Raw genomic sequence first — 25,079 nt, forward strand, 5'->3', positions numbered from 1 at the left:
TAGCTCATGGACATTAAAGATCCCACGGTGTCTTTCGATGAAGAGTAGGCGAATTATCGCCGGCACACTGAACAAATTGCAAGTTCCTAATTCCGAACCTACAGGGGGTACTGTATCAGTATCACATCCATGCTCCCCCTTCCCCCATCCCTAATGATGCAACTAAAAGCCAGGCTGCATGTGTTTGAACAAACGATCACTTAGCATCTTGTGGAAATGCCGTGTCAGTGTTTACCCCGACATGGAGCAGCCATTGTTTGCATGCCTTTCAGGGTGCAGCCGCAAACCCGGACAGTGAAGAGCACCGGCGTCAGCTCCAGAAAGCGGCTGAAGGTTTACAGCGAGCTACCATGTTAGCTGGCCAGAATGCCATCAAAAAGAAGCTCATCCAGCGGCTTGAGGTGTGCTTGAAAACAAAATTGATCGATTGAACTGGTACTGGTCACAGTTTGTAAGGAAGCATCTAGAATGATAATTAAATAAACAGCAAGGCGGAGAGCAGTGGCGCACTCATTAATTGATCTTGACCAAGGATTTGTATCCCAAAGCACATGATAATATTATGACATCCCTCCCTTATGTAACAGTCGATCAGAGCTTCCAATTACATCAACAGCTGACTAGAGATGAAAATCTCTTTTCGGATCATTAACTTATCTGACGATTCATACAGTCGGTGGAATTGTTGTTTTTCTTCTCTAATTAATGGGAGATTGGTGAGGAAGATACTTGTAAGGTTGTGTGTTGTGGTGCAGAAGGATTCGATGATATTTGGCTTTGAGTTCAAGGACAACATCAAAAACTATGAACTTTAGTTTCAAACTATAATATTTACAAAAGTTGCTATCAATTGTCCTCACTGGATGATATATTTTGGCTCAACTAAATCTAATAACCCTTTACGGGCTTTATGTAGTTTTAGAACTTCGAGAGAAGTTGTTTTTGGCCTACGCGAGGCTCATTAACAATAACACCATTATGGTGTATTTTGTAAAGTTTTTCTCCAAATTCCTCCTGAAACATCCTGCCGATAAATGCTTCCTTTTGAGCTTTTGCGTTTTGCACTGATGAGACAATTTTAGAGTGTTCAGCCTTTTTTATTATCCCTTACAGTTACTTTTCAAATTGAACCATTTTGAGATGTAGGAAATGAATTTGCTGCCATTTACAAACTGGGGCTTTAAAGACCATCTGAATTGAAGGATAACAAATGCTTCGTCCCTTCACTAATCCGAGCCTCAGCACTTGCGTTTTGCACTCGTAATGTGTTGTTCTGGCTCTGGTTTCAGCTGCGATGGATCCGACCTGAAACCATGAAATTTTAATGCCATCCTGAACAATGCAGAATTGTAGCCAAGGATTACACAAGCCTTGGCACCAGCTCTGGGTACGGTGTACAAGGACTTACTCCGACAAGATGACCTTTGCACAAATCAAGCGATGGGGAGTGAGCAGGACTGAGACAGTTAAAGCAGAGAACTTTTTTTGTGCAATATGGCAGGAATAATTGGTGCAGTGAGCTTTTCGAGGTTGAAATGCAGAAAAAATTGTAAACTATAAGGCACAGTCAATTGGGTAAGCTGGTTTGGACAGGATTGCATTGGAACATCATTTCAAGGTTTCTTCTGTTTGTTTGCTTTTTTTGTCTTATCAAACTACTTCTTCCTAATTTCTGAGTCGTTCAGTGACAGAATCATTTTCCTTTTAAAGTACAGAGCAAAGACGGAAATTTATAGACTTATTGCCAGATACATGGATTTGACATCACCTGGACCAGTGGAGTTGTGATGCAATTTGAGATGATCCTTTATGATATGATCTATGGGAATATTGTCATGCACACAAAGTGCAGAGTACCGTACGTCCTCCCCACCGGGAACACGTCTCGTGTTGTCCAGACGGCAGCGAGGCAAGCCGCAGCAGCAGCGACACAGGGGATAGCCGCAGCCCAGCAAGCGGCCGACTACAACAAAAATGCAGCAGTGCAGCAGCAACTCGTGCAGAGCTGCAAGGTATGTGTCCTCATTTCAAAGTCGTCGTGGTTTTCGTGCTTTTACTTTTGTTTTTCCAAGAGCTGCTCATTCCGACAGGATATTGCAACAGTAGTGCGCTTAAACCTTTGAACTATGTAGTCTGGCTTTGATTCTCAACCCGACTATAAACTGCCAGATTTGGGTGCTTCACCGGCAAGGCGAATTACATCATCATCACAAATTAGTGGTGAAAGTGGTACGTTGAAAGTGGTGACGCCTTTATCCGTAGATAAATCTCAGATGCCATTCAGTGCTCATTAATCCTTAGTTGAACTTCCTATGCGTCGTCCTGTTAGTTCAGTGACTTCTCATTGTGTGGTGCTGACACAGCCTGGCTGGGTAAAGCTCCTCATCCTGGCACCACCACCCACAATGATTGAGCATAACATCCTTTTGCAGGTTTAGAGTTTGTCCTTCGCAAAGGTACACTTTTTTTAATGTGGGCAATCAAAAGCAATGTGCTGTGGTATGTGAATTTAGTGGAATCTTTAGGAGGTGGCCGGAATGTGGATTCCATGAGGTGATCGACCACCCAGCACTCGGACACTCTTTCTTTCTCCGGATCCTCCTTTATTGGAACGATCTATCACCATCATGTACAGCAACCTCTTCATTGGAATCATTGAAAACATAGATAAATCATATCAAATTCCCATGTATGCACATAATCAAATTGCCATATAGTCATGAATCTATAATGTTCCATGAGAGCACGGTTCATGGTCGGAAGAAGAAGAAGAAGAAGAAGAAGAAGAAGAAGAAGAAGAAGAAGAAGAAGAAGAAGAAGAAGAAGAAGAAGAAGAAGAATGTTGACCATTGTCTCGGGAAGAGCCAAGATGGTGGTTGGTAAAGAAATTTATGTCAGCGTGAATATATTTTCATGGTGAATTCAAGCAAGACGGAGTATGATGGAAAATATTGGAGAGGATTGGAGGGTGGCAATGGGGGTGAAGATGAAATAGTACAAATTTTTTATGTACTGCTTTAAAATAAAACATCACAAAGCATTGTTGAAGTGAAATGAAATAAATTCAAGAATAAAAGAAAAAAAAACTTATCACACGAAACTTCATGACTAACAAGGTGTTTGGTTTAAAAAAAAAAACAATATCTAAAGTAATTATTACACCTGTTTGTAAAGTTGTTAGCCTTTTTCAAAGATTAATGAGGGTTGATGAGCAATGTTTGCGAGAGAGCATTCCATCAGATGAAAGGCCTGAGAAAAGTCCTTTTTAAAGTGAGATTAGTAAAGAAATGCGATAGGGGTGGTGTATAAGCTGTTAAGAGTTCAGTTGTCCCACATGGCAGAGCTTTGAAGATGAGAAAGCGAATCTCAAAATCTAGGAAGTCTGAAGGAGTTTCTGAGGGATCTTCATTTACATCCTTGAACCGTTATCTGCATCGAGTTTATTTGTACAAAATTCCATTTGAAGTCTTTTAATAATCGATTGCTTGTGGCTCATCGATCACTACCTTACGTGTCACTTTGCTTCTTGAGCTGTTGGTCATGAAGTTGAATTATTTTTTGAGTTTTGACTTGCATCGCCGGCTTGCCCACACCAAGACTTGTCCTTCCAAAACGACCGTCCGTTTGAGTGGACGTTCTGCCAAGTGCATCCATTTTTGGAACATTTTGTTGTTGGTTTCAAGAACCTTAAACTGAGATACAATGAATGGAAAAGGTCAGCACGTTGTGTGCGATACTCTCATTCGTAACAGTCACAATTTATTAATTGTTCGAGTTTTATCAGAAGTGTGTCTCGCTTTCAGTCTCCCTTGTTGTGTCACCTCCCTGTGAAATGCATAACAATGTAACTGTTAGTTAAATGTTACCATAATGTATGATAACTATTTATATTATAATCGTTTGCCATAATGTTTTTGTTACAGTGTTATAACATGTCTGTGTTTCTCAGGTAAATACTCGCCCAAAAAATGGAATGTGCAATAAAAGGCAAATGTTTGTTGTCCCTTAATGGTTTATTTTGCCCTCTGTACAGCTTGTTGCTGAGCAGATTCCGCAGCTTGTGCACGGCCTGTCTGGGAGCCGGACGCACCCAGATAGCCCAAGCTCCCAGCTGGCTCTCATCACTGCAAGCCATAACTTCCTTCAGGTGCGTCTTGGAGTTTTTATTATGCCTCCGCACCAAGGGTGCCGGAGGCATTATGTTTCCGGGTTGTCCGTCCGTCCGTCCGTCCGTTCGTCCGGATTTTCGTTTACACGATAACTCAAGAAGCAAATTGTATAATTTCATCAAACTTGGTAAAATGGTAAAGTAAGACAGAGCAATTAAGTGATTAGATTTTGGGCCAGATGTGATAAAGGTCAACGGTCAAAGGTCAAGGTCAAACTCTGAAATTTTACTGCTTATGCCCTAACTCGAGAAATATTGGACAGAATTTCATCAAACTTGGTACAAAGGTAAAGTTAGACAGGGCAATTAACAGATTAGATATTGGGCCAGATATGATAAAGGTCAAGGGTCAAATATGTCAATACTCAAGTGTTGATGCGGGAGAGCGGAGGCATACCCCTTGACTGCGCACAGTCTAATTGGTTCAAGAGTCAGTAAGTGACCACTATATTCGTTATGGGTGTGTGTGTCTGTCTGTCTGTCTGTCTGTCTGTCTGTCTGTCTGTCCTGAGCATAGCTCCGTGGGTTTTAATCCGATCCTGATAAAATTTGGGTGGGAGGTTTATATCATGATCTCGTTGTGTTTTCCTGAGAATGGGCGTGATGCGCCCATTTTGGGCAGAGCCACGCCCAAATAACATGTGTTTTAGGGGGTAGCCGATTTCAAGTTACATCTTCTCCGAGGGGGTTTGTCGAACCTGGCAGGGGTTTAGGTATTTCGTTAGCCCAATGGCACCTGCATAGCCCCACAGCACTCAATTTTTCTTTTTCGTCCCAAGGTCAAGGTCACAAGGTCACGAACTTAGAAAATGTCAATAAAATCAATAAATTGGGCATCGAGCTCCTAGGGTTTTCAACTGTTTCGAATGAAAGTTGGTATGTAAGTAGTGCTCTTCAAGTACTAACAACTTTCATCGTTTACGTTTTTCCCAATTCCCGCCAGTTTGCCCGTGGCGTCCCCTCGAAGGTCAAAAAATAAAAAAAGGCGAACCGTGTACATTGCTCGTGAACCATCGCCGTCTCCAGACTTGTTACTCTAGTCCTCATTATTTTGTCTTATTTGAGGATAATTTGTTGAAGCAACTCAACCCAAACTTCCCTTCACTGGAAATCCTTTAATTGTTCCTCATAGTTGCCCTGTTTGACTGAACCAGACATTTCAGGATCCGAATGCTTTTCCTGAATCACCTATCGCACATATATATTATATCATATTGTCATTGTTGAACTTTTGATGAAATGTTTGTGGCACAAGAGTCTCACACTTATTTCATTTAATTGTCGTTTGTCACCCTAGCCCGCCTCGAAGATGGTGACCGCTGCCAAGGCTTCTGTTCCCATGGTAGCGGACCAGGCTTCAGCTATGCAGCTCGGGCAGTGCGCCAAGAACTTAGCATCTTGCTTGGCTGAACTTCGCACCGCAACACAGAAGGTGGAATTCTGAGTGGTAGCATGCAACGATGTTGTCACACTTCTAACTATATATGATTTTGCATACAAAAAGCATATTTTACAAGCAAGCACAATGCTCATGGCTAATTAATTGGTGTTTTATAAACCTAAACTTAAGTTCTGTTTTCTAGCAGTGTACAGTTGGGATGTTGCTTCTGCAATCTCTCATTAAATTAGTAAATATTTCGATTTGTTTGAAAAGTGTAATTGAACGACTATCGCAGGTTATGAGTAATATTCAATAACTTATTGTTTTGATTTGAAATTCATTCCTCAGAGTGTTTCACTGGGCAGTTTTATTACCCGGCGCACGCAAAGAAAAAAGTCGGGCGAAGCAATTGGTTCACTTCTGTCTGTCTGGCCTGTCTTCAAACGTCAGTTTATGATCGAGGAACAAGTTCATTTTAATTGAATGTTGTATTTTGAACATGAATCGGAAAGCGAACCTGTAGTTTAGCGGTACTTTGGCTCTGAATAGTTCGGATCACGCATGCGCATTGAGGAGTGAGATAATTTTTAAGCGGTGTAGCCACCTCAACATTTGGTATGTCCATCCGTCCGTCCGTCAAAAAAAATTTTTTAAGCGATGCAGACGCTGAGTTGACACAAGAGGGAGCTTGAACTGCCTAGCATCAGGAGAAGGAAATGCCAAACCGCACCACTTCCTTCGGACACGGGTGTGATTTATTTATTTATTTATTTATTTATTTTAACTCTCTGTCTACCTGGCAGTCAAACAAAATTGAAAATCATTCCAAACAGGAAACTTACTGTTTTTAAGGATGTTATAAAGGACACAAATAACAGGCACAAAGAACTAATGTAACATGTTAGCTAGGGTGGTGTAAAAGACACTGCATCAACGGTGGTAAACTTCTGGAATTTTTTTCTATGACCTTTAAAATCTTTATTTTATTTCAATTGAATTATATGCTTGACTACAGTCGAACACAAATCGCCTTTGTGGCACTTTCAAAACCCTTCCGTTTGCAGTACTTGTAAGATAATATTATGGCATTTTACGTGATCACCACCAATAAATTTGTTGCTGTAGATCCCACCAGTGTCCTTGTTTCTCAAGACAGCATGGGGTAATTTGTTCAATCAACTCTCTAGTTGAACATAATTTGAGGGTGGAGGGGTTCGATCTTCTTCACCCAAATAAAATTCAGTACGTCAAGTGGTCATGACTCTCTCTGTTACTTTCCAGGCCCAGGAGTCCTGTGGACCGCTGGAAATCGATTCGGCTATGGACATGGTACGCTCATTGGAGGTGGAGCTGCAAGAGGCCAAGAAGGCAGCAAGTGAGGGGAAACTGCTGCCTCTTCCTGGAGAAACGGTGAGTCCAACTCTGCACATTTTCTTTTAATCCTGATGTTTATTTTGTTCTTCACCAGGAATGTCCAAAGGATGACCATGCCAAATTGTACAACTTTGCTGTTGAACCTTAAACTTTAAGCATCATAACAAAAAAACAAACATAATGGTACAGGATGGTGGAGGTTGTAAAACCAATCCAAAGGTAAACTTGAATAAGCGGCAGTGTGGGCCTGCAGATGTTAGATTTTGGATCCATGAGGACTGAGAATTGTGTGAGTGGGAGGACAGATAAGAAAATGATCTTTGTGGATGGGAGTAGAAACTGGATGTATGAGATGTTGTACTTCCTTTCTTGTTGTGCAGTTGGAGAAGTGTGCCAAGGATCTTGGTGGCACATCCAAGATTGTGGGGTCCTCCTTGGCACAAGTGATGAGTGCTGCCTCTCAAGGAAATGAAAATTACACTGGTAATTGCTTTTATTTTTAAGGCTTTAACTGAGTGGTTGAGTGAAGTTTACAATAATTCACCTTGCTGTCATGACCATGTCAAGGTTTGGTTTTTGTTGTTTCTTCTCAAGAGAACATGTACAGTTAACAGCCATTTTAGCATGTGTTGGTTCAGATTAATTAAGGTCTCAGTGCTACCCCAAGAGTATGCTGGAATATAATACTTGTCAAGTGAGAGTATCACATGTAAGTGGGAAACCGATCCACCACAGGCATTGCAGCCCGGGACACGGCCCAGGCCTTGAGGCAACTTGCTACAGCAGCTCGTGGCCTGGCAGCGAACACGACTGACCCTACAGAGCGTGATGCCATGCTGGAGGCATCACGGAACCTCATGGACAAAGCTGTGGCATTCATCCAGGAGTCCAAAAAAGCCATGGTGCGACCTGACGATCCAGCCAATCAGCAGCGCCTGGCACAGGTAAATCATGGGATGTTGTAATTACCATGTTTTTCCATATTGTATACTTGTGTACAAGTGTTTTAGCACTACCCCTTGAGCTATTGAGGGCAGTAAACAGCATGTGAGGGGTGAGTGTATTTGATGTTCTGCCTTTATATAATGTTGAGTCAAGAGGTAAAGGGAAAAAGTGCCTTGACTTATTGACTAGCCATAGTCATTTTCTATCTCTATCTCTATCTCTATCTCTCTATCTCTCTATCTCTCTCACAAATTATGCACAAACAATTAACTGGTTCAATCCATTGTCATTTTGATGTAGGTAGCCAAAGCAGTGTCTCAAGCCCTGGGCAGCTGTGTGGGGAGGCTTCCTGGACAGCAGGATGTGGACACGGCCTTGCGTGCACTCACAGAACAGAGTAAACAGCTTCTGGCCGAGTCGGTACGCAAACCTATGCTATGAGTCACTTTCCATCACATGACCTATGCCATCATGGGATTGAAAACTATGGACCTATGACTCGACTTCCATCACATGACCTGTGCTAAATGGGATTAGATGCAATTTAGAAGTTATCATATTTGCTGCTGGCTTTGAATTCTGAGAATTTTAGTCTGAGATCTTGATTCACCACGATCACCTGATGTGACGCACTGTTGATGTCGTTACATATGTAAATGAACATGGCTGTGCAGGCTCCACTAGCACAACGTTTTTGCCTCAGATTCCACAGAGCAGCAAGAGCTTCCAGGAAGCCCAGAGCAGCCTGAATTTGGCTGCAGCCGGTCTCAACCAGGCGGCTAGTGAACTCGTGGCCGCCTCCCGTGGATCCAGCCAGAAGCTCTCTGGTGCATCTCAAAAGTTTGGGCAGGACTTTGGAAACTTTCTCGATGCAGGCTTGGAGATGGCCGGCCAATCCAAGGCAATGCCAGCTCTCACCCTTGCTCCTCTGCAAAGTTTGTATTGTGGCTTAGATTAGCTCCATCTTCACTCATTTGTTCCTCTGTCTGCATTGCTAAACAGGTGAAGGAAGACCAGATGCAGGTTGTGGGGAATCTGAAGTCCATTTCCATGTCTTCATCAAAGCTTCTCCTCGCAGCCAAGCTCCTCTGTGCTGACCCTAATGCTCCAAATACGAAGAACCAGCTGTCTTTGGCTGCACGGTACCATGACCAGAGGCTTTTAAATTTCTCTTCCTGTGGCCAATGCTTTTTACCTTCGTGCTTAATATTTTCCTTCAAAAATAGAATACTTTGTGTCCGTGAATTTGGGTTTTGTCTTTGAGCTTGGGCATACGTAAGGCCCGTTAACCCAGTGTGTTTTTTCATGCCTCTGCCGACAGTCACTGGAGGTATTATGTTTTTGGGTTTGCTGTCTAACTGTCCGTCCATCTGTTTGTCCATCTGTCCATGGATCCGTGATAAAGCCACTGTCACACCTTGACGTTTTAGCCAGCGTATGGCAACGTATCAAAATGTATTTAAAACGCTGGCGTACACTGAACTATTGATGGTTTTTTTTTCCAGTTTTGGGCGTATTCATAACGAGTTGGACGTATGCATAACGTATTAGTAACGTACACAGAATGTTTCGATAACATATAGATAACTTATACCAACGAATGCTTAGCGTGTTGTCGGCGTTCACAACCTATGCCCAACGATAGTCTAACTTATGCATAGCGCGCGGCAGCGTATCGCCGACGATCACGTGGCGTAGCCTATTAAAAGGCTGCGGCTCGACGATTCAAATCATAACCGCACTAGACATCGAAGTGTCAAGCCGCTGTCACACCTTGATATTTTAGCCAGCATATGCCGACGTATGAAAAATTTGCCAAATACGCTGGCACACGTCGAATACGTATGGGGAAGTTTTGTATACGTGAAGAGCACGCTGAAGCACGCTGGCATACGTCGTGGTATGCAGAGTACGTCGACAAATTTTAAGCATGCTGAAAATTTTTCGACGTATGCCAGCGTATGACACACATGTTCCGCATACGCTGGCCATAAGTTGTAGGCACGTTACGCGATCGTTGACACACGTCGACACACGTTACTTGTAAGTTACTCATAAGTCGAAACACGTCGAGGTAATGTTTAGCATACCCGAAACTTATTTCTAACCTATGAGTAACATGCTTTGAACCTATGTGTAACGTACCTCCAACGCATATTGACGTATGTAGATGTATTTGACGTCTTCCGGATGACCACAGAACTTACTTGAACGTGTTTCTAACTTACAGCTAACGTATAATGGCGTATTGTCAGCGTTTAGGGGAATTGGTATATAAAAATGGGCTTCACTGGAGGAACCCGTCAGTGTTTCAGACTCCATGGTTTCTTTTTCTTCGGTATGACGGTGATGTTGACACTTCGATTTCTAGTGCGGTTATGATTTAAATCGTTGAGCGGCAGCCTATTAATTATATTATATTATAACCGCACTAGAAATCGAAGTGTTAACATCACCGTCATACCGAAGAAAGAAAAAAAAAACCATAGAGTCTGGAACACTGACGCTAACCATTACCTCGACGTGTTTCGACTTATGAGTAACGTACAAGTAATGTGTGTTGACGTGTGTCAACGATCGCGTAACGTGCATACAACTTATGGCTAGCATTATGCGGAACGTGTGAGTCATACGCTGGCATACGTCGAAAAATTTTGAGCATGTTAAAATTTGTCGACGAGCTCGGTGTATTATGACGTATGCCAGCGTGCTTCAGCGTGCTCTTAACGTATACAAAACTTACCCATACGTATTCGACGTGTGCCAGCGTATTCGGCAAATTTTTCATACGTCGGCATACGCTGGCTAAATCGTCAAGGTGTGACAGCGGCTTAAGTTTTCGTTTCTGCAATAACTTAAGAACAGCTGAAGGGATTTAAGTCAAACTTTGTACAAGTATGTATGTATAATTATATAAAGATGAACTGATTCGATTTTTGAGTCAAGAGGTTAAAGGTCAACGGTTATGGTAGTTAAACTCCTGTTACCACGATAACTTGTGAACCAGTGATGTGATTTTGACCAAAGTTGATATAAGTATACATTATGATGCAAAGATGAACTGATTCGATTTTAGCATCAAGAGGTCAGAGGTCAAGTCAGGTAAAAATGTTATCGACGTACGAGTTTGAACTAAACTAAGTACATGAACCAGAATACATATGTACAGATTAGATATTGAAATCAAATGGTCTTAGGTTTTAGGTCAAAGTTAGAGTAAGCAAAGACTGAATGTGGGCGGAGGCATATCGGTCGATGTCGTGACGTCAAATTGTGTTTAATTTCAATCACTTTCGAAGTTTTATGTTTCACTTTTGTGTCCACAGGGCAGTCACAGACAGCATCAACCAGCTCATCACCACGTGTACAAAACAAGCACCTGGCCACAAGGAATGCGACAATGCCCTTCGGGAGCTTGAAGTAAGATTTTGAATAATCGCTTGTTGGTACAAAATCGAAATATCACAACAAGAACAGACATTGCTGGAGCATTTTGTATTGCACTCATCAGGGCACACACAAGAATACCACACACAGGGCACACGCACGATAAAATAATTTATGCTCCGACTTTGGGTCCTCATTGGCTCTTAACACTGCTACTGATGAGGCAACCGAGGACTTCCACAATGCTGCAGCAGGGTCAAAACGAGCGTAGTGTTTGCACAAACTCTTTTTGTTTTCTAAGAACAGGAGTGTGTGTGTGTGTGTGTGTGTGTGTGTGTGTGTGTGTGTGTGTGTGTGTGTGTGTGTGTGTGTGTGTGTGTGTGTGTGTGTGTGTGTGTGTGTGTGTGTGTGTGTGTGTGTGTGTGTGTGTGTGTGTGTGTAAATGTGGCATCAAGAAGTAAGATTTTGTTGAGGCTTGTGTTTTGGCATTGCTAAGATTGGCTGGATGCTTTGTTTTTTAATGGCTGAGCATGGCCTTGCATTATATGGGCATGACCATTGTGTCTTTTTTTTTACTGGATATAGCCTGGTATAATGTGGTTTTCTCATTAAGTGATGTTTCTTAACCTTAGCATGTTCTATGTGTTCCAGATGGTCAAGGGATTGCTGGACAACCCAAGTGAAGCTGTGAATGACCAGTCCTACTTTGAATGTGTTGACAGCGTGATGGACAACTCCAAAGTGCTTATTTCACAATTATTACGCAAACTTGTTGAAGTGTGGGCAACACTGAGATTGTGAGATTTTTTTTGATTTTCAATGATTCCCCATTGAGCCACCGGTGCGTTTTGTGATATTCAGGTTTTGGGCGAGGCCATTCACGGCATATCAGTGAATGCTAAGAACAGCAACCTGCCAGACTTTGGCGAGGCCATCACCAAGGCTTCAAAGGCCCTCTGTGGTCTCATGGAAGCTGCATCTCAGGTATAAAATAGGTCCAGTCTCCGTATCATCTCGAGTTACTGATTTGAATTGCCCTTTGGACATGAGCACATGTTTAGTTGACAAACAACATTATTGGTGATAATGTACCTCAATGTTGTGCTTGCTGTTATAGGAGTAGATGTGCTTTTAAACAGTAGTAAAAGCTCTTGGTGATGCATGAGGTGGTATTGTTAGTGATGGACCTCGTATCCCTTTTAGTTTTTTTTTCTATCTTCTTCTAAGCTACCTTGTGTTACCTTTTTTATGCCTCCGCAGCCGAAGACTGGAAGTATTATGTTTTCGGGTTGGCCGGCCTTCCGTCCGTCATTGGTTTTTTGTTACCACAATAACTTTTGAACCACTGAAAGGATTTCAGCCAAACTTGGCACAAGTGTAGACAATAAAACAATGACTAATTGATGAGATTTTGCGTTTAAAAGGTCAACGGTCATGTAGCCTTTCAGTGAAAATCATTTTGCAGACCACATAACTCGAGTTAGAAGCATCGGATATTGTGTCTCTTCTACTTTTTTCTCTTTTCTCATGTGACCTTCAATTTTTCATGTGACCTTTAACTGAGAAGTGAGATCAAACGTGTAACGGTGGGTTCACATCTAACGCGGGTGGAGGCATGTCAGTCGATGCATTCACGTCAAGTTATATTTTCTAGTTTGTTTTTCTTTTCTTCATCCTCTTTGCATTAAGTTGTCTTGTTATGCTGTACATGACAAACGCAGAAGCTAGTTATTACCCTGACTGTGAATCGAAGCTCTGCACTTTTGGAATTTCACGATATACAGTAGCGTCAAGCAGAGTGCCCGCCCTAAAAGCGATCTTGTTCCAAGCATCAACACGTTCTTCTGACACATACCTTCATTTGGGCGGTGTATAGGTAACTGACAGCTGCCTCAATCGCTCCAGAAAATAAATAAAAAATAACCAGGATTGCAAGCATGAAGCAAAAACGTAATTACTGCTTTAATTCAAAACACCTCACTGCACTGGGAAATGTGGAGACAGGAATACGCACTAAGTGTAAAGGGGAGAGAATTGTAATACCCCACCTGTAATGGCGCTACACGATACACCTATACATAGAGAATTTGCGTTCCCCCCCCCCCCCACTCCCACCCATCCCACCTTTCCAAGATCGCCGGCATAGATAAAAATACCCTGAAACATCAATTAGGGTCATGCTGATCCTATGTAGCAAGTCTGGATGTAATTGGCCCAGAACTGTAGGAGGAGTAGCATGACAAACGAACAAACCCACAAACAGGCACACACACACACACCAACACGAACACGAACACTGGTCTGTGAATTATAGTAAGGATTCTTCCCAGTGATGGGTGATGTTTCTGATGCAACTGGAAGACAAGTCGTTTTCCGCTCTCTGAAACACTTTGCAAAGGGAAAAACTTTTATGTGCAGGACACTTATCCAACCGAGATATTCTTAGTTCTGTATTTTTAATTAATTTTCTGAAATTTGTAGAATTCCTTTCTCACTTTGAAGTTGTCAGTTACGATGTGTAAATAAATGTGGAAAAAGTCTGATTTAATGTAATTTTATTCCAGGCGATATGGCAACAAAAGGTGAAAAATTTGAAAGGGGGTGTAGACTATATATTATAAATAAGGTTATTGTGTTTTGCATTGTACGTCTGATTTCATTGTCTCCCAGGTCAAAAAACCAGTAAAGACCAGTAGCTTACTGGTCAACTGGTACCAGTTGAAAACCAGTAGCCAACTGGTACCAATAAAGCCAGTTAGTTTCTTACTGGTTTTAATATGGAAATTGGAATAGAGTGATATATTACCAGTTGAAATACAATTGTATTTAACTAACTGGTATCAACTGGGACCAGTACATTGTAACTGGTATCAACTGGGACCAGTAAGACTTTAACTGGTACAAATATGAGCTACTGGTTTTTTCAACTGGGAAATTGAAATTCTGACTGAATTTAACTGGTACCAGTTGAAACCAATAGAGACCAGTTAAAGACCAATTAGAACCAATAGAGACCAGTTGAAAATGTGAACTGGTTTTAACTGGTTTTTCGACCTGGGCTGTGTTTACATCACTGATAATCAAAAAGAGCACGCCATTTGGTATCATTCCTCCCTGTGCAAGTGTGATATAATAGTCATTTCCTATAGTGTTTACAGACCATGGTGCTAATTTAACGTATGATTGTTTTTGAGGACCTGACAGCTTATTTAGCTTACGTGTTCCTTATTGCTCCTCTTTCAGGCTGCCTACCTCATAGGAATCTCTGATCCAAATAGTCAGGCGGGACAGCCAGGTCTGGTTGACCCAGCGCAGTTTTCACGAGCAAACCAGGCCATCCAGATGGCTTGTCAGAACCTTGTGGACCCAGCAAGCAACCAGGCACAGGCAAGTCAGCTCAGTCTTAACATTTCAGAGGAAATTAGGGGATAACAAGATTGAAAATGTATGTTTTAATCTCTTTCTTCATGACCCATTATGCATATTTGTAAAGAAAGAAAATATGCATTTCCCAAGGCCGAATAGACCTTGTTTTCCTTGGGTGAAGTCCGTTGGTCTTGGTTTTATGGCTGTGGTTTGCAGGTGCTGTCCTCAGCAACCACGGTTGCGAAACACACCTCAGCACTGTGCAATGCATGTCGTGTGGCTTCCTCACGTACCACCAACCTCGGAGCTAAGAGACATTTTGTGCAGTCAGCCAAGGATGTGGCCAACAGCACAGCCCACCTGGTGAAGGCCATAAAGGTACCCATCAGGCTTGAATGACACATTCCCACAAAGCTGCGGCATCGCGTTGCTGTTTTATTTTTATTTGGTGCTTTGTTGTAGTTTGTGCTTCCATTTCTACTCATCAGTCGCTGGACGGGGACTTCTCAGAGGCAAGCCGTGAGAAATGTGTTGCGGCTACAGTGCCGCTTCTGGAATCTGTGGAAGGTCTGACGACATTTTCCTCAAATCCAGAGTTTGTTTGCATTCCTGCCTCCATCAGCCCTGAGGTGAGGTCAGGGAGTTTGTATTGAAAAAATGGAAGACATATAACAGACTTGAAGAAAAAATGTATTTTTGTAAAAACACAACATTGGCTCATGGAAGAGCAAGGTGACAAAGGACAAGAAAGTAACATAATGACAGTGGGGCAACAGGCAGACACACCAAGCAAATGAATGAATGAATAGGAAACAGAAGAGGCTAGAAAACACAGCAACCTGCAAGTTAAGAGGGTTGGGTTAGGTGAGGTTCATGGGTGCAGAAAAGATCGTGGATAGGGATGGAGGATGACAAAATATGATGGTGTGCTGAATTGAAACCCTGGCAGGAAGTGTGGGATTTGATAGCCAGAAGAAGCTGATTTCACAAACACGAGAAATGGTGACCAAAAATAGTGCAGGTGGATAGTAAGCCTAGGTTTTGGGAATTTCAATATTTGAAGGTTAATGGAGGAACACGTGCATCCTTGAGGAGCTGGGGAGGGTGGGAACATCGGGAGCTAGACCAGAGGAAAGGCAGTAAAAAAAAAATGCCAACGTGAGAGCAATAGAACTTGTGCCTCAACCTCATGAAAGGAGATATAATTAATGTTGAGAGTTTCAGATTCGACAGAATCCAGGAGAGACAGATGTGATGCTTGCACTCTAGTCTCGAGGGGAGAGCAGTACTCCAATGAGCTACAGACAAAGGCCTTGTAGGTTGTGAATAGTTCTGATTTTTTGAAGAACTGTCATGGAACAATGGAGGGATCATTTTTGAACTTGGACTTGGAACATTGGATGATGGAACAAATAACTTTGAATGACAGATAAAAAAGCATTTGCAAATAATGCTGTCTCGTCAGTAGAACGTTCATTTCAATTTGCTGTCAATGTTTCAACATTAGACCTGGTCATGCATTCATCAGGCTGTGACCATGAAAAGCCTGGCAGTCAGGTATGCTAAAGTTTGTGCTGTAATGATCTGCTGCATGGTGGCAATCTCAAACTGTCAGTGTGTTTACATTTGAATCGTCATTGCATGCACATCTTATCCCAAGTTGTGTCATGACGGTGGTCATTCTGGTTGTTTCCCCAAGTTGACCACAAAACAGCCATTGTGACTGCCGCATATCTGTGGGGACTTTACGACGTACCTTTAGAATGTGCGATACCCGAATCGCGTTTCCAACTCGAGCCCACTGCCCTTCCAGCTGATTGACCAGTCCCACCACCAATGCCGCAACCTCCTGATTTGAAAAAAGGCCGTCATAGTCTTTTACCAATTAATTTTTAACACGGCCTTTCAGCATTAAAATTAATTTTATTTTCCGTCCATTTACGTGCAGTTTGCACTGGAACTCCTCAAGAACTCATGCTTTTCTGGATGTGCACCTGAGCCCGAGAAAAAGTATCAGGTGTGCGCCTTTGTAAACCATCGATTAGTACGCTACACGTTTAAATATTGTCATGACAGCCTCAAGCATTTGCTTCATTAATGGAAATGTCATGCTTGGTTCTGCAGCACACTGGTTTTGGCAAAGAAAGGTTCTAAGCCGTTTCATGGACTCGAGGCTTAAGTTGTTGTGAAGCTGTTGCAAAGTTGTTCTTGTTGTTGTTGTTCTTCTTCTTCTTCTTCTTCTTCTTCTTCTTCTTCTTCTTCTTCTTCTTCTTCTTCTTCATCTTCTTCTTCATCATCTTCTTCTTCATCTTCATCTTCATCATGGATGCAGTTTGCATAATTTTCTGGGAGCACAGCTGTACCGCTGATGCAGTTCCCCCTGTAGGTTTGAACAGGAATTTGTAATTTGACCAGGTTGCCGGCAAAAGCTTGTCCACTCTTCGTGAAAGACACCGTGGGATCTATAATGGTCACCATCTAATGCTGGCAGACAGGACATCCATTTAACATCCAGATGACACACACACATTGATGAGTCACCCTGCCTGTAAAACACTAGGATGACAGTTGATAGCTAGATCAGGATTCAAAATCAGGCTCGACAATTCAGAGGTGAGTGTGCGTACCTCTAGGTTATCCTGCCACTACCAGCCCAACTTAGACCTGTGGTCCGTGAGATGGCTTGGACTTGTTAAGCACCCATTGAAGAACATTGCAGTTACCTGATGTCTTATGACAGAACATTGCTTTTAAGAACACGTTTTTACAAGAACCCCAAATGCTTCCACAACCACCCACAAAAGGTTGATGTCTCCAAACCATAAGAGGAACTTGTACTATTCAGACAAAGCTCGCTGAGGACCTGGATTTTGGGGGATGAAGGGGTAATGTATTGAAAGTAGAGCATGATTGTTGAACTGGTGGATGTGCAACATGATATATGTATATGTATATATATGTATATATGTATGTATGTATATGTATATATATATATATATATATATATATATATATATATATATATATATATATATATATATATATATGTATGTATGTATGACATACCAGTCAAATGCCAGCTTGAAATTAGTCAGTGTTGGAATGAGGCATTTAATCCAGTGATGTTTTCGTTGAATCTTTAGGATGATGAACTTAGAATGTAAAATCAGAGTCAGGTTGTTTTTTTATGTTGGTGAATAATTGCCTTTCTCTCCACTACTGGTAGGCAGTTTGCACTTGTGCTTCGTCCGTTGTTTTAGCACTGTGGACAAAGCGCGTGACTGCAATTGCAAAATGCAATATGGCAAGCAGTTCCAAAGAAAGTAGCAAAGCAGAGGAAACAGTATTTTGAAAGAGTGAATGATTTGAATCAAGCCGACGTGAAACCCTGGAGGGAAGTGTTGCTTTGTTGTGGTTTGTTATTTGAAGTTGGATTACATGTCCAACTTGAAATATTATGGTTATACAGTGTGTTTTGACTAGAATGTTGTGGGTACTCAGACCCGGCTTGTTAAGCATCAACTACATCACTATTTGAATCGCATAACTGCCCTCGAAGGACAACTATGTTGCCTTCCTTCGTGGGTTCATCGGCTTGGAATATGAAAATATCGTTAATCCAAAGTGTAATGTGGAAACTACATCGCAACATTACTTCATGATCTGCAGCCTTCAACATAACTTTTGACTTTGGCCTCACTTGGGGTTTAACACCCACCTCTCTCCTCTGTTCCTCTGTTTATTAGGGTCGTAAAGCACAGGAACCAATTGTCACACCCACCAAGACGATGGTGAAGAGCTCCAGTGAGATGATTGGTGTGGCACGCTCTCTGGCCGCTAACCCACGCGATCCCCCCACATGGTCACATTTGGCATCTCAATCTCGCACGATTTCCGACTCCATAAAACGCCTCATTACGGCCGTCAGGTTTGTTTTCAGCAACTTTCTTCTGTTGTATTGTAACAACAATCGTTTTTATCGCTAATAAAGTTTGTTTAGTTATCGTGGCTTTTTTCTTTTCTTTTATTCATCTGATAACATCACTCGTCGTCGTCATCGTCGTCGCCATGGAGCATACCAATACAACATGGCTGAGCAGGCTGTGATGTAACTGCAATTGTATTTATCTGGTGAGCAGGGAGGGTGCACCAGGACAGAAGGAATGCGACAAGGCCATCTCTGAGCTGGAAGACTGCCTGCGAGAATTAGGCCAGGCATCAATGACCGTTGACAGCCAGGGCCTGGCACCCATCCAGGGTCAATCATTGGAGGTGATGGAATTGATTAAATAGTCTGCTGACAAGATACATAATGGATGTAAATGAAGCACATAATAAACGAAATTGCAGGGAAATAAAATTGAAACTTAGACAATGGAGGATTTGCCTCACCCTGCCTTGCTTTAACCTCCACCCCAACAGTTTTGAAGCTGTCAATTTACTTATCTTCTATCTATTAACCCTATTCTCACCATTATCTAATTCAACATTCCTCGTTCTTCATTATCAACCTGCATACCCTATTTAACCTCCTCGGGAGTGAATTGAGCAAGTATACTTAAAGGCCCGGTCACACCTTGACGTTTTAGCCAACGTATGGCGCTTTTTGAATTTTTTTTCTAAAACGCTGGCACACGTTGAATACGTTATGGGTAAGTTTTGATAACATTGAGAGCACGCTGAAAAACACTGCCATACGTCGTTGTACATTGGCTTTAAACGTTGTACTTTTCGGTTGTCCTCAAATTTTTTCATGCTTGAAATTTCACGACGTATGCCGGCGTATGACTCACACGTTCCGCTACGCTGGCCACAAGTTGTATGCACGGTCTGCGATCGTTGACAGACGTCAACACATGCTACTTGTAAGTTAATCATAAGTTGAGACACGCCGAGGTAATGTTTAGCGTACCCGAAAATTATTTCTAACCTATGATTAACGTGTTGTTGGCACGTTACGCGATGGTTGCCACACATCGACAGACGTTACTTTTAAGTTACTCATAGGCTGAAAGACGTCGGTATAATGGATCGTCTTGCGTCAGCGTCCACGGCCACGGCCAGGACACTTATTTGCAGCATTCTTCAAACTTTTCTTCGGCATGACGAGGATGTTCACACTTCGATGTCTAGCTTGGCTATGATTCCAATTGTCCATCGGCAGTGTCTATTTAAAATAGTCGAGTTTGAGCGTTTTAACACGTTCAGAAGAAACGCTTCAAATTTCCAAACCCCAGCGTCAAAAAACAAAAAAAACAAAAAAAAAAAAACAAAGGCGAGTGACAGCAATTTAAATCGTTCATTGTAAACAATGAAAATAGCTGAGTGGTACCGTTTAAAAGTCGTTGAGTGTAAAAAAAATCCAATTGTTGAGCGCAAGCATCTACTTTCAATAGTGGAGATGCAGCCATTTAAATCGTTGAGTGGCAGCCTATGAACCTACCCGTGGACACGCGGACGCAAGGGGGATCCATCATAACCCACACCCTCCCCCTCACACTCACCTACTACTGCCAACATGAACAAACTACTACTAATACTAATACTAATACTAATACTGATACTGATACTGTTACTGCTGACATGGACATCGACTCAAAAAGGACTCGAAAACACTGTTGGGTTCCCCTTTTATGAACACCATTTTTACATACCAATTCCCAAAACCGCTGGGAACACGTCTTTATTTGGCAGTTGTAAGCTAGAAACACATTCATTTTTTTTTTTGTCGACCGGAAGATGTCATTGGAATACGTCTACATACGTCGATGTGTGTTGGGACTACGTAAAGAATTGGTTCAAAGCACGTCAAACATAAGTTAGAAATAAGTTTCGCGTAAAAAAGACATTACCGCGACGTGTTTCAACTTATGAGTAGCTTATAAGTAGCCTTTGTGGACGTGTGTAAGCGTCCGCATATCGTGTGTAAAACTTATCCTCATCGCATGCAGAACGCGTGTCATACGCCGAGTACGTCGTAAAATTTTGAACATGTTTAAAATTTCTTGACGTACTCTACTTACTACGACGTATGATAGCGTACTTTAGCGTTCTACTCACGTATACCAAACTTACTCATACCGTATTTGACGTGCCCCCAACGTTTTAGACACATTTTTCTTAGGTCGGCATACGCTGGCAAGATTGCCAAGGTGTGACCGCGATGTTGACACTTCCATTTCTACGGCAGTTATGATTAGAATCGTTGTGCGTCAGTCTTTTAATAGGCTACGTCACGACATCGTCGGCGATGCGTGCAACGCGCTATGCCGAAGTTAGACTATCGTTGGGCATAGGTTGTGTAGGTCAACAACAGGTTCAGCATTCGTTGGTATAAGTTATCTATAACACAACGAAACGTTCTGTGTCCATTACTAATATGTTATGCATACGACCAACTCGTTATGAATACGTCAGAATCTTAAAAAAAAACATCAAAAGTTCAACGTCAGCCAGCGTTTTACATACATTTTAATACGTTGCCATCGCTGGCTAAAACGTCAAGGTGTGACCGGGCCTTTAGCCAGTGTGGATGTGTCATGTCATCATAGTGTGGTTGGGGGTGCACCTAGCACACGTGAATGCACCATGTTAAACATTCAGTTGCATAGTGTGAAAGGAAATGGGGGATGATTTGAGAGTGAAACACAGAGGGAAGAGAATGGGGAGAGGACAGGGGGTGGGGGGCAAGGAGCTGCTTCGTCATCTAATGTGGTTGTTGCTCATGGGGGTTACAAACACAAATGCTAACATTCATTGAGGGATAACTGATGAATAATTAACCCCTCATTAACCTAAATACATACACTACAAAAGCACAACAACGTTTCTCATCCATAATTGAAAGGAGCAACAAATTGACTTCTAATCAATTATCCCCAGCTACAACTTGGACTTTTAATTAGTCAACACTCGGCACTTCCTAGTCAAAGAATGCTGCTCAAAGCATTCAAGAAAAGCTACACAAGGTAAGCCCTTTGCTGTTTCAAACTCTACCCGAGCCCCTCCACAGCTGCAGACATTTACGAGTAGCACATGCCCCCATCAGCTGCCGGACCAGTTTCATTGCTTATTGGCAATTTATCAGCGATGACTGAGACAGAACCACACAGCGCTGAGGCTGCCAAACATGTACCATGTACAATGCCGATTGAAGTCAACATATAAATTCCAAAAGCCCAATCATGTCTGTCACCCATATTTGGAGGGAACAACCAATCAATTATTCCCAGCGATGACTCGGGCTTCTAATTAATCAATACTCAGCACTTGTAGTTGAAGAAGGTTGCATAAAAGCTAAACAAGGTAAGCCCTTTGCTGTTTCTTTCTTACTATTTGAAACAGGAAAGGCCTTACCTTGTAGAGCTTTTCTTGGTTGTTCTAACCATCCTGGAGCAACAACTTTCAACCTCCGCCAGCTTTAAATCCAACTACACAGCCAAAAACGTCAACTCCACTCATTCATTCCCATGAGCTCAGGAGGTCATTGACCCATCATTTCAAAATTATTGGCCTACGTGCAGATCCACCACCTCCATTGGCCCCGCTTACAGTAGGTCATGGCCTTGGCGTTTATAATGTCCAGTCAGGACGTCACACAGGGCTTGTTGACATCACTGGAATTGATTCGCTTGCAACGAGAGAGAGAGGAATGAACATGAATAAGACCCAAAGAAAAGATAGTGTAATGACAAAGTAAATACAAGAGTCAAACCCAGATTCAATACCAACAACATAGCCCTTTTCACTGTCTCATATGCTTCAGACTATTTCTCTGACAGAGATGAATACGCTTCCTGTGCTCTCCCTACAAACCCACTTTGTGGTAGCAAGTTTTAGTGTCTTACTGGCCGCTGAAGACATCCTGCTATCTTCTCAAAAGAGAGGAGAAATACTTTAACTTCATCTTCACTAAACTTGGGAACAAGCCTTATGTTCTTGGATTGGTCTACATCCAGACCACTCCAGAACTACTGAAAACAGGTCTAGCCTCTTGTTGCAGGTGAATTTGCAGTTCTAATTTAATTAATTCAAACTCTTGTTCCTTTTCTTCTCTTTCTCTTTCAAATTTCCTCGATTTTTCTTTGTCTTCTAACTTTAATCTGAGCTGTTTTTCTTCCATTTCTATCCTGGCTAGTTCTACTGCCTTACTACTAACATTCCTCACTACAAATTCCTTGACATTGAATGCCATATCATCACCCATAGTATGCAACAGCAATAAATATAGAAGTAACAGTACAGTACACAAAAATGTCAGTTTATTTTTACCAATGACAAAAAAATATATCTAAATCCAAGACAGGTATCTTCATATCCTGGGCGAGCCGTCAGTTTGTTATAACAAGCAAAAATACAAGAGTCAAACCCTGATTTAATTATTGGTTACAATACACAAAGCAGATAACAATAGGGCAACGGGCCAATAATGTACAAAGCAGATAACCATAGACTAACGCGCCTCCCCCATGGACAAGAAAACCTGTGTCAGCGTTTGGCATTAGTGAAGTTCACCGATATACATTCGAACCCCTGTGCTTCATGCATTCATGGTTTTTCACGGGATTTTGATGTTCTCTTATGAATCACGAACCGCCGGGAACCTATCCCCCTTTTTCCCATTGAAACAATGCCCCGACATTCGCAGATTCGACAATCGCAGCATTTTCAGGAACCGTATCCCCCACAAATGTTGGGGTCCGACTATAATCCACATATGAAGTTTAAAATTCATCATCATTTACCATGCTCTAGATATATATAACAGAGGTTGTGTAGCTGTAGCTATGTCAGCAATATTTACTCGTCAATTGGTCAGGGCGCTGACCAATTGAATGTGCCCGTTTTTCCCTTCCCTAATCAATTGGTTGTACCACTGATCAATTGGGTGTGACAGTTTTTCCCAGTATCGTTATTCGTGTCTATTGTTCTCGCATCGTGTTTCCTCATCTCTCAAGGCAATGTGAGAGATGAGGAAACAGCAAATATTGGAGATTACGTTGCAGCGTCTATCACATGCTTTCCTCACCTCATGACTCATCCTGGTGATTACTATATTGATTGCGGTGCTATCCTTGTCAATTTTACATTTCTTTGACTCCCCGGACACGAAGCGGCCATCTGTGTTGGATGGCCGACACGGGTACCCCTGCCCGGAAGGCGGGGGTGCCTGTTGGTGATACGTAAATATGGTATGGTTAACTGTGTCTATCAAAGGCCAACTGGGCGGCCAATAAAGCCTGCCAGCTTTCTTACATACCTCAAACCACGTACATTTATCCTCCATCCTGTATTTTACAGGATCGTCTCATTTTATTCCGATGTAGTTGGTGGCCTCTCTGTATTCTAGTCAACTAGTGCATCATTTTTGATCTTACACCCTCTGCCCTCTCTTGGATCTGTCCCTACCAGGTTTTGTTCATCACTACCTCAGGTGTTACTATTGTTCACCACCTCCAACCATGCTCATGATCTCTTCTACCCCAAATGACCCCATTCCCAAGCACTTCCATTTTTCCAGATTATTGTGATTTCCCCCCTCCCCATGGCTTATTTTTGTTTGTTTGTTGTCGGTTGGCTTGTTCCTTTTATGCTTCATCCCCGCTTTCTTTTTCCACTTCTTGCTGTGTTTCATTCACCTTGTGTGCAGCTTCTTCACCCCCATGTGCCCTTCTCTCCGTCCCCTTGATCTCACCCTCACTTTGACTTTGCTCTTGGTGTTTCCCCCTTTCCATTTTGTTCCCTTCCACTCTGCACTAGCTCTTCCATGAGCCTCGATCATGTATACAAAAATGAATAAATACAAAGTGCCCCACATCCCATTTCATCCCTTCCCGGGACACCATTTATCCAGTATTCTCAGTATTTTGGCTTATTTTAGTCGTGATGCCAATTGCCTTGATGCAGCTGGCTTGTACATGTATGCATGGCCATACACTGTGTGATCTTAACATGCTCTAGAAACCATCTCAGGCATATTTAAATTCTTAAAACTTCGTAGCTTATTAAATACTTAGAAGATAAAACCTCATAGCTTCCGCGAGCTTTGCCCCTCTGACATTTCCCCTTCACCTCACAGGGGGGTTCAGTGCAGCCCCATTGACCCCTCCCTGTGTATCCCTTGTTTATCTTTTCATGGTCACCTTGAAACCACAAGTGATGCAGACAAATAATCAGAAATGGACATGGCTATCCTGGACAGAATCCACATTCAAGATATAAAATCAATTTATGGTTAAATTAAACGTAAAATGTTATCCTAGAATGTAGCAACCTTGTGGAACTGTGTAACTGTGATTAAGGCTTGGGGGGGGGGGTGATATGTTAAAGTTGATTCTCTTCTTTGTCTACTTTCTCACAATCAGAGCAATACAACAGCCTCTCCTTTTCAGGATATGATAATCAGTGTTTGAGTGATTTATTTAATCCTTACTCTTGCATTTCTGATGCAATGCTTGT

The 25,079-nt window shown here is 42.2% G+C and overlaps 1 protein-coding gene across 1 annotated transcript in view; it reads left to right on the plus strand.

The window, feature by feature from the left end:
* The window catches only part of LOC147016816 (talin-1-like), a 166,083-nt gene that overhangs the window by 112,499 nt on the left and 28,505 nt on the right, over positions 1–25,079 (plus strand). Inside the window, exons 21-38 of the mRNA XM_085845847.1 lie at positions 273–401; positions 1,899–2,012; positions 4,034–4,147; positions 5,466–5,600; positions 6,831–6,959; positions 7,304–7,406; positions 7,659–7,867; positions 8,169–8,288; positions 8,572–8,769; positions 8,871–9,010; positions 11,195–11,288; positions 11,907–11,996; positions 12,117–12,239; positions 14,499–14,642; positions 14,838–14,999; positions 15,110–15,250; positions 18,368–18,549; positions 18,761–18,893. Of these exons, the coding sequence (XP_085701973.1) occupies positions 273–401; positions 1,899–2,012; positions 4,034–4,147; positions 5,466–5,600; positions 6,831–6,959; positions 7,304–7,406; positions 7,659–7,867; positions 8,169–8,288; positions 8,572–8,769; positions 8,871–9,010; positions 11,195–11,288; positions 11,907–11,996; positions 12,117–12,239; positions 14,499–14,642; positions 14,838–14,999; positions 15,110–15,250; positions 18,368–18,549; positions 18,761–18,893 (2,460 nt within the window). The remainder of the gene's footprint in view (positions 1–272; positions 402–1,898; positions 2,013–4,033; positions 4,148–5,465; positions 5,601–6,830; positions 6,960–7,303; positions 7,407–7,658; positions 7,868–8,168; positions 8,289–8,571; positions 8,770–8,870; positions 9,011–11,194; positions 11,289–11,906; positions 11,997–12,116; positions 12,240–14,498; positions 14,643–14,837; positions 15,000–15,109; positions 15,251–18,367; positions 18,550–18,760; positions 18,894–25,079) is intronic.

This window comes from Eptatretus burgeri, chromosome 11 (assembly GCF_056783735.1).
Source record: "Eptatretus burgeri isolate ZD-2024b chromosome 11, Ebu_testis_v1, whole genome shotgun sequence".
NCBI lineage: Eukaryota > Metazoa > Chordata > Myxini > Myxiniformes > Myxinidae > Eptatretus > Eptatretus burgeri.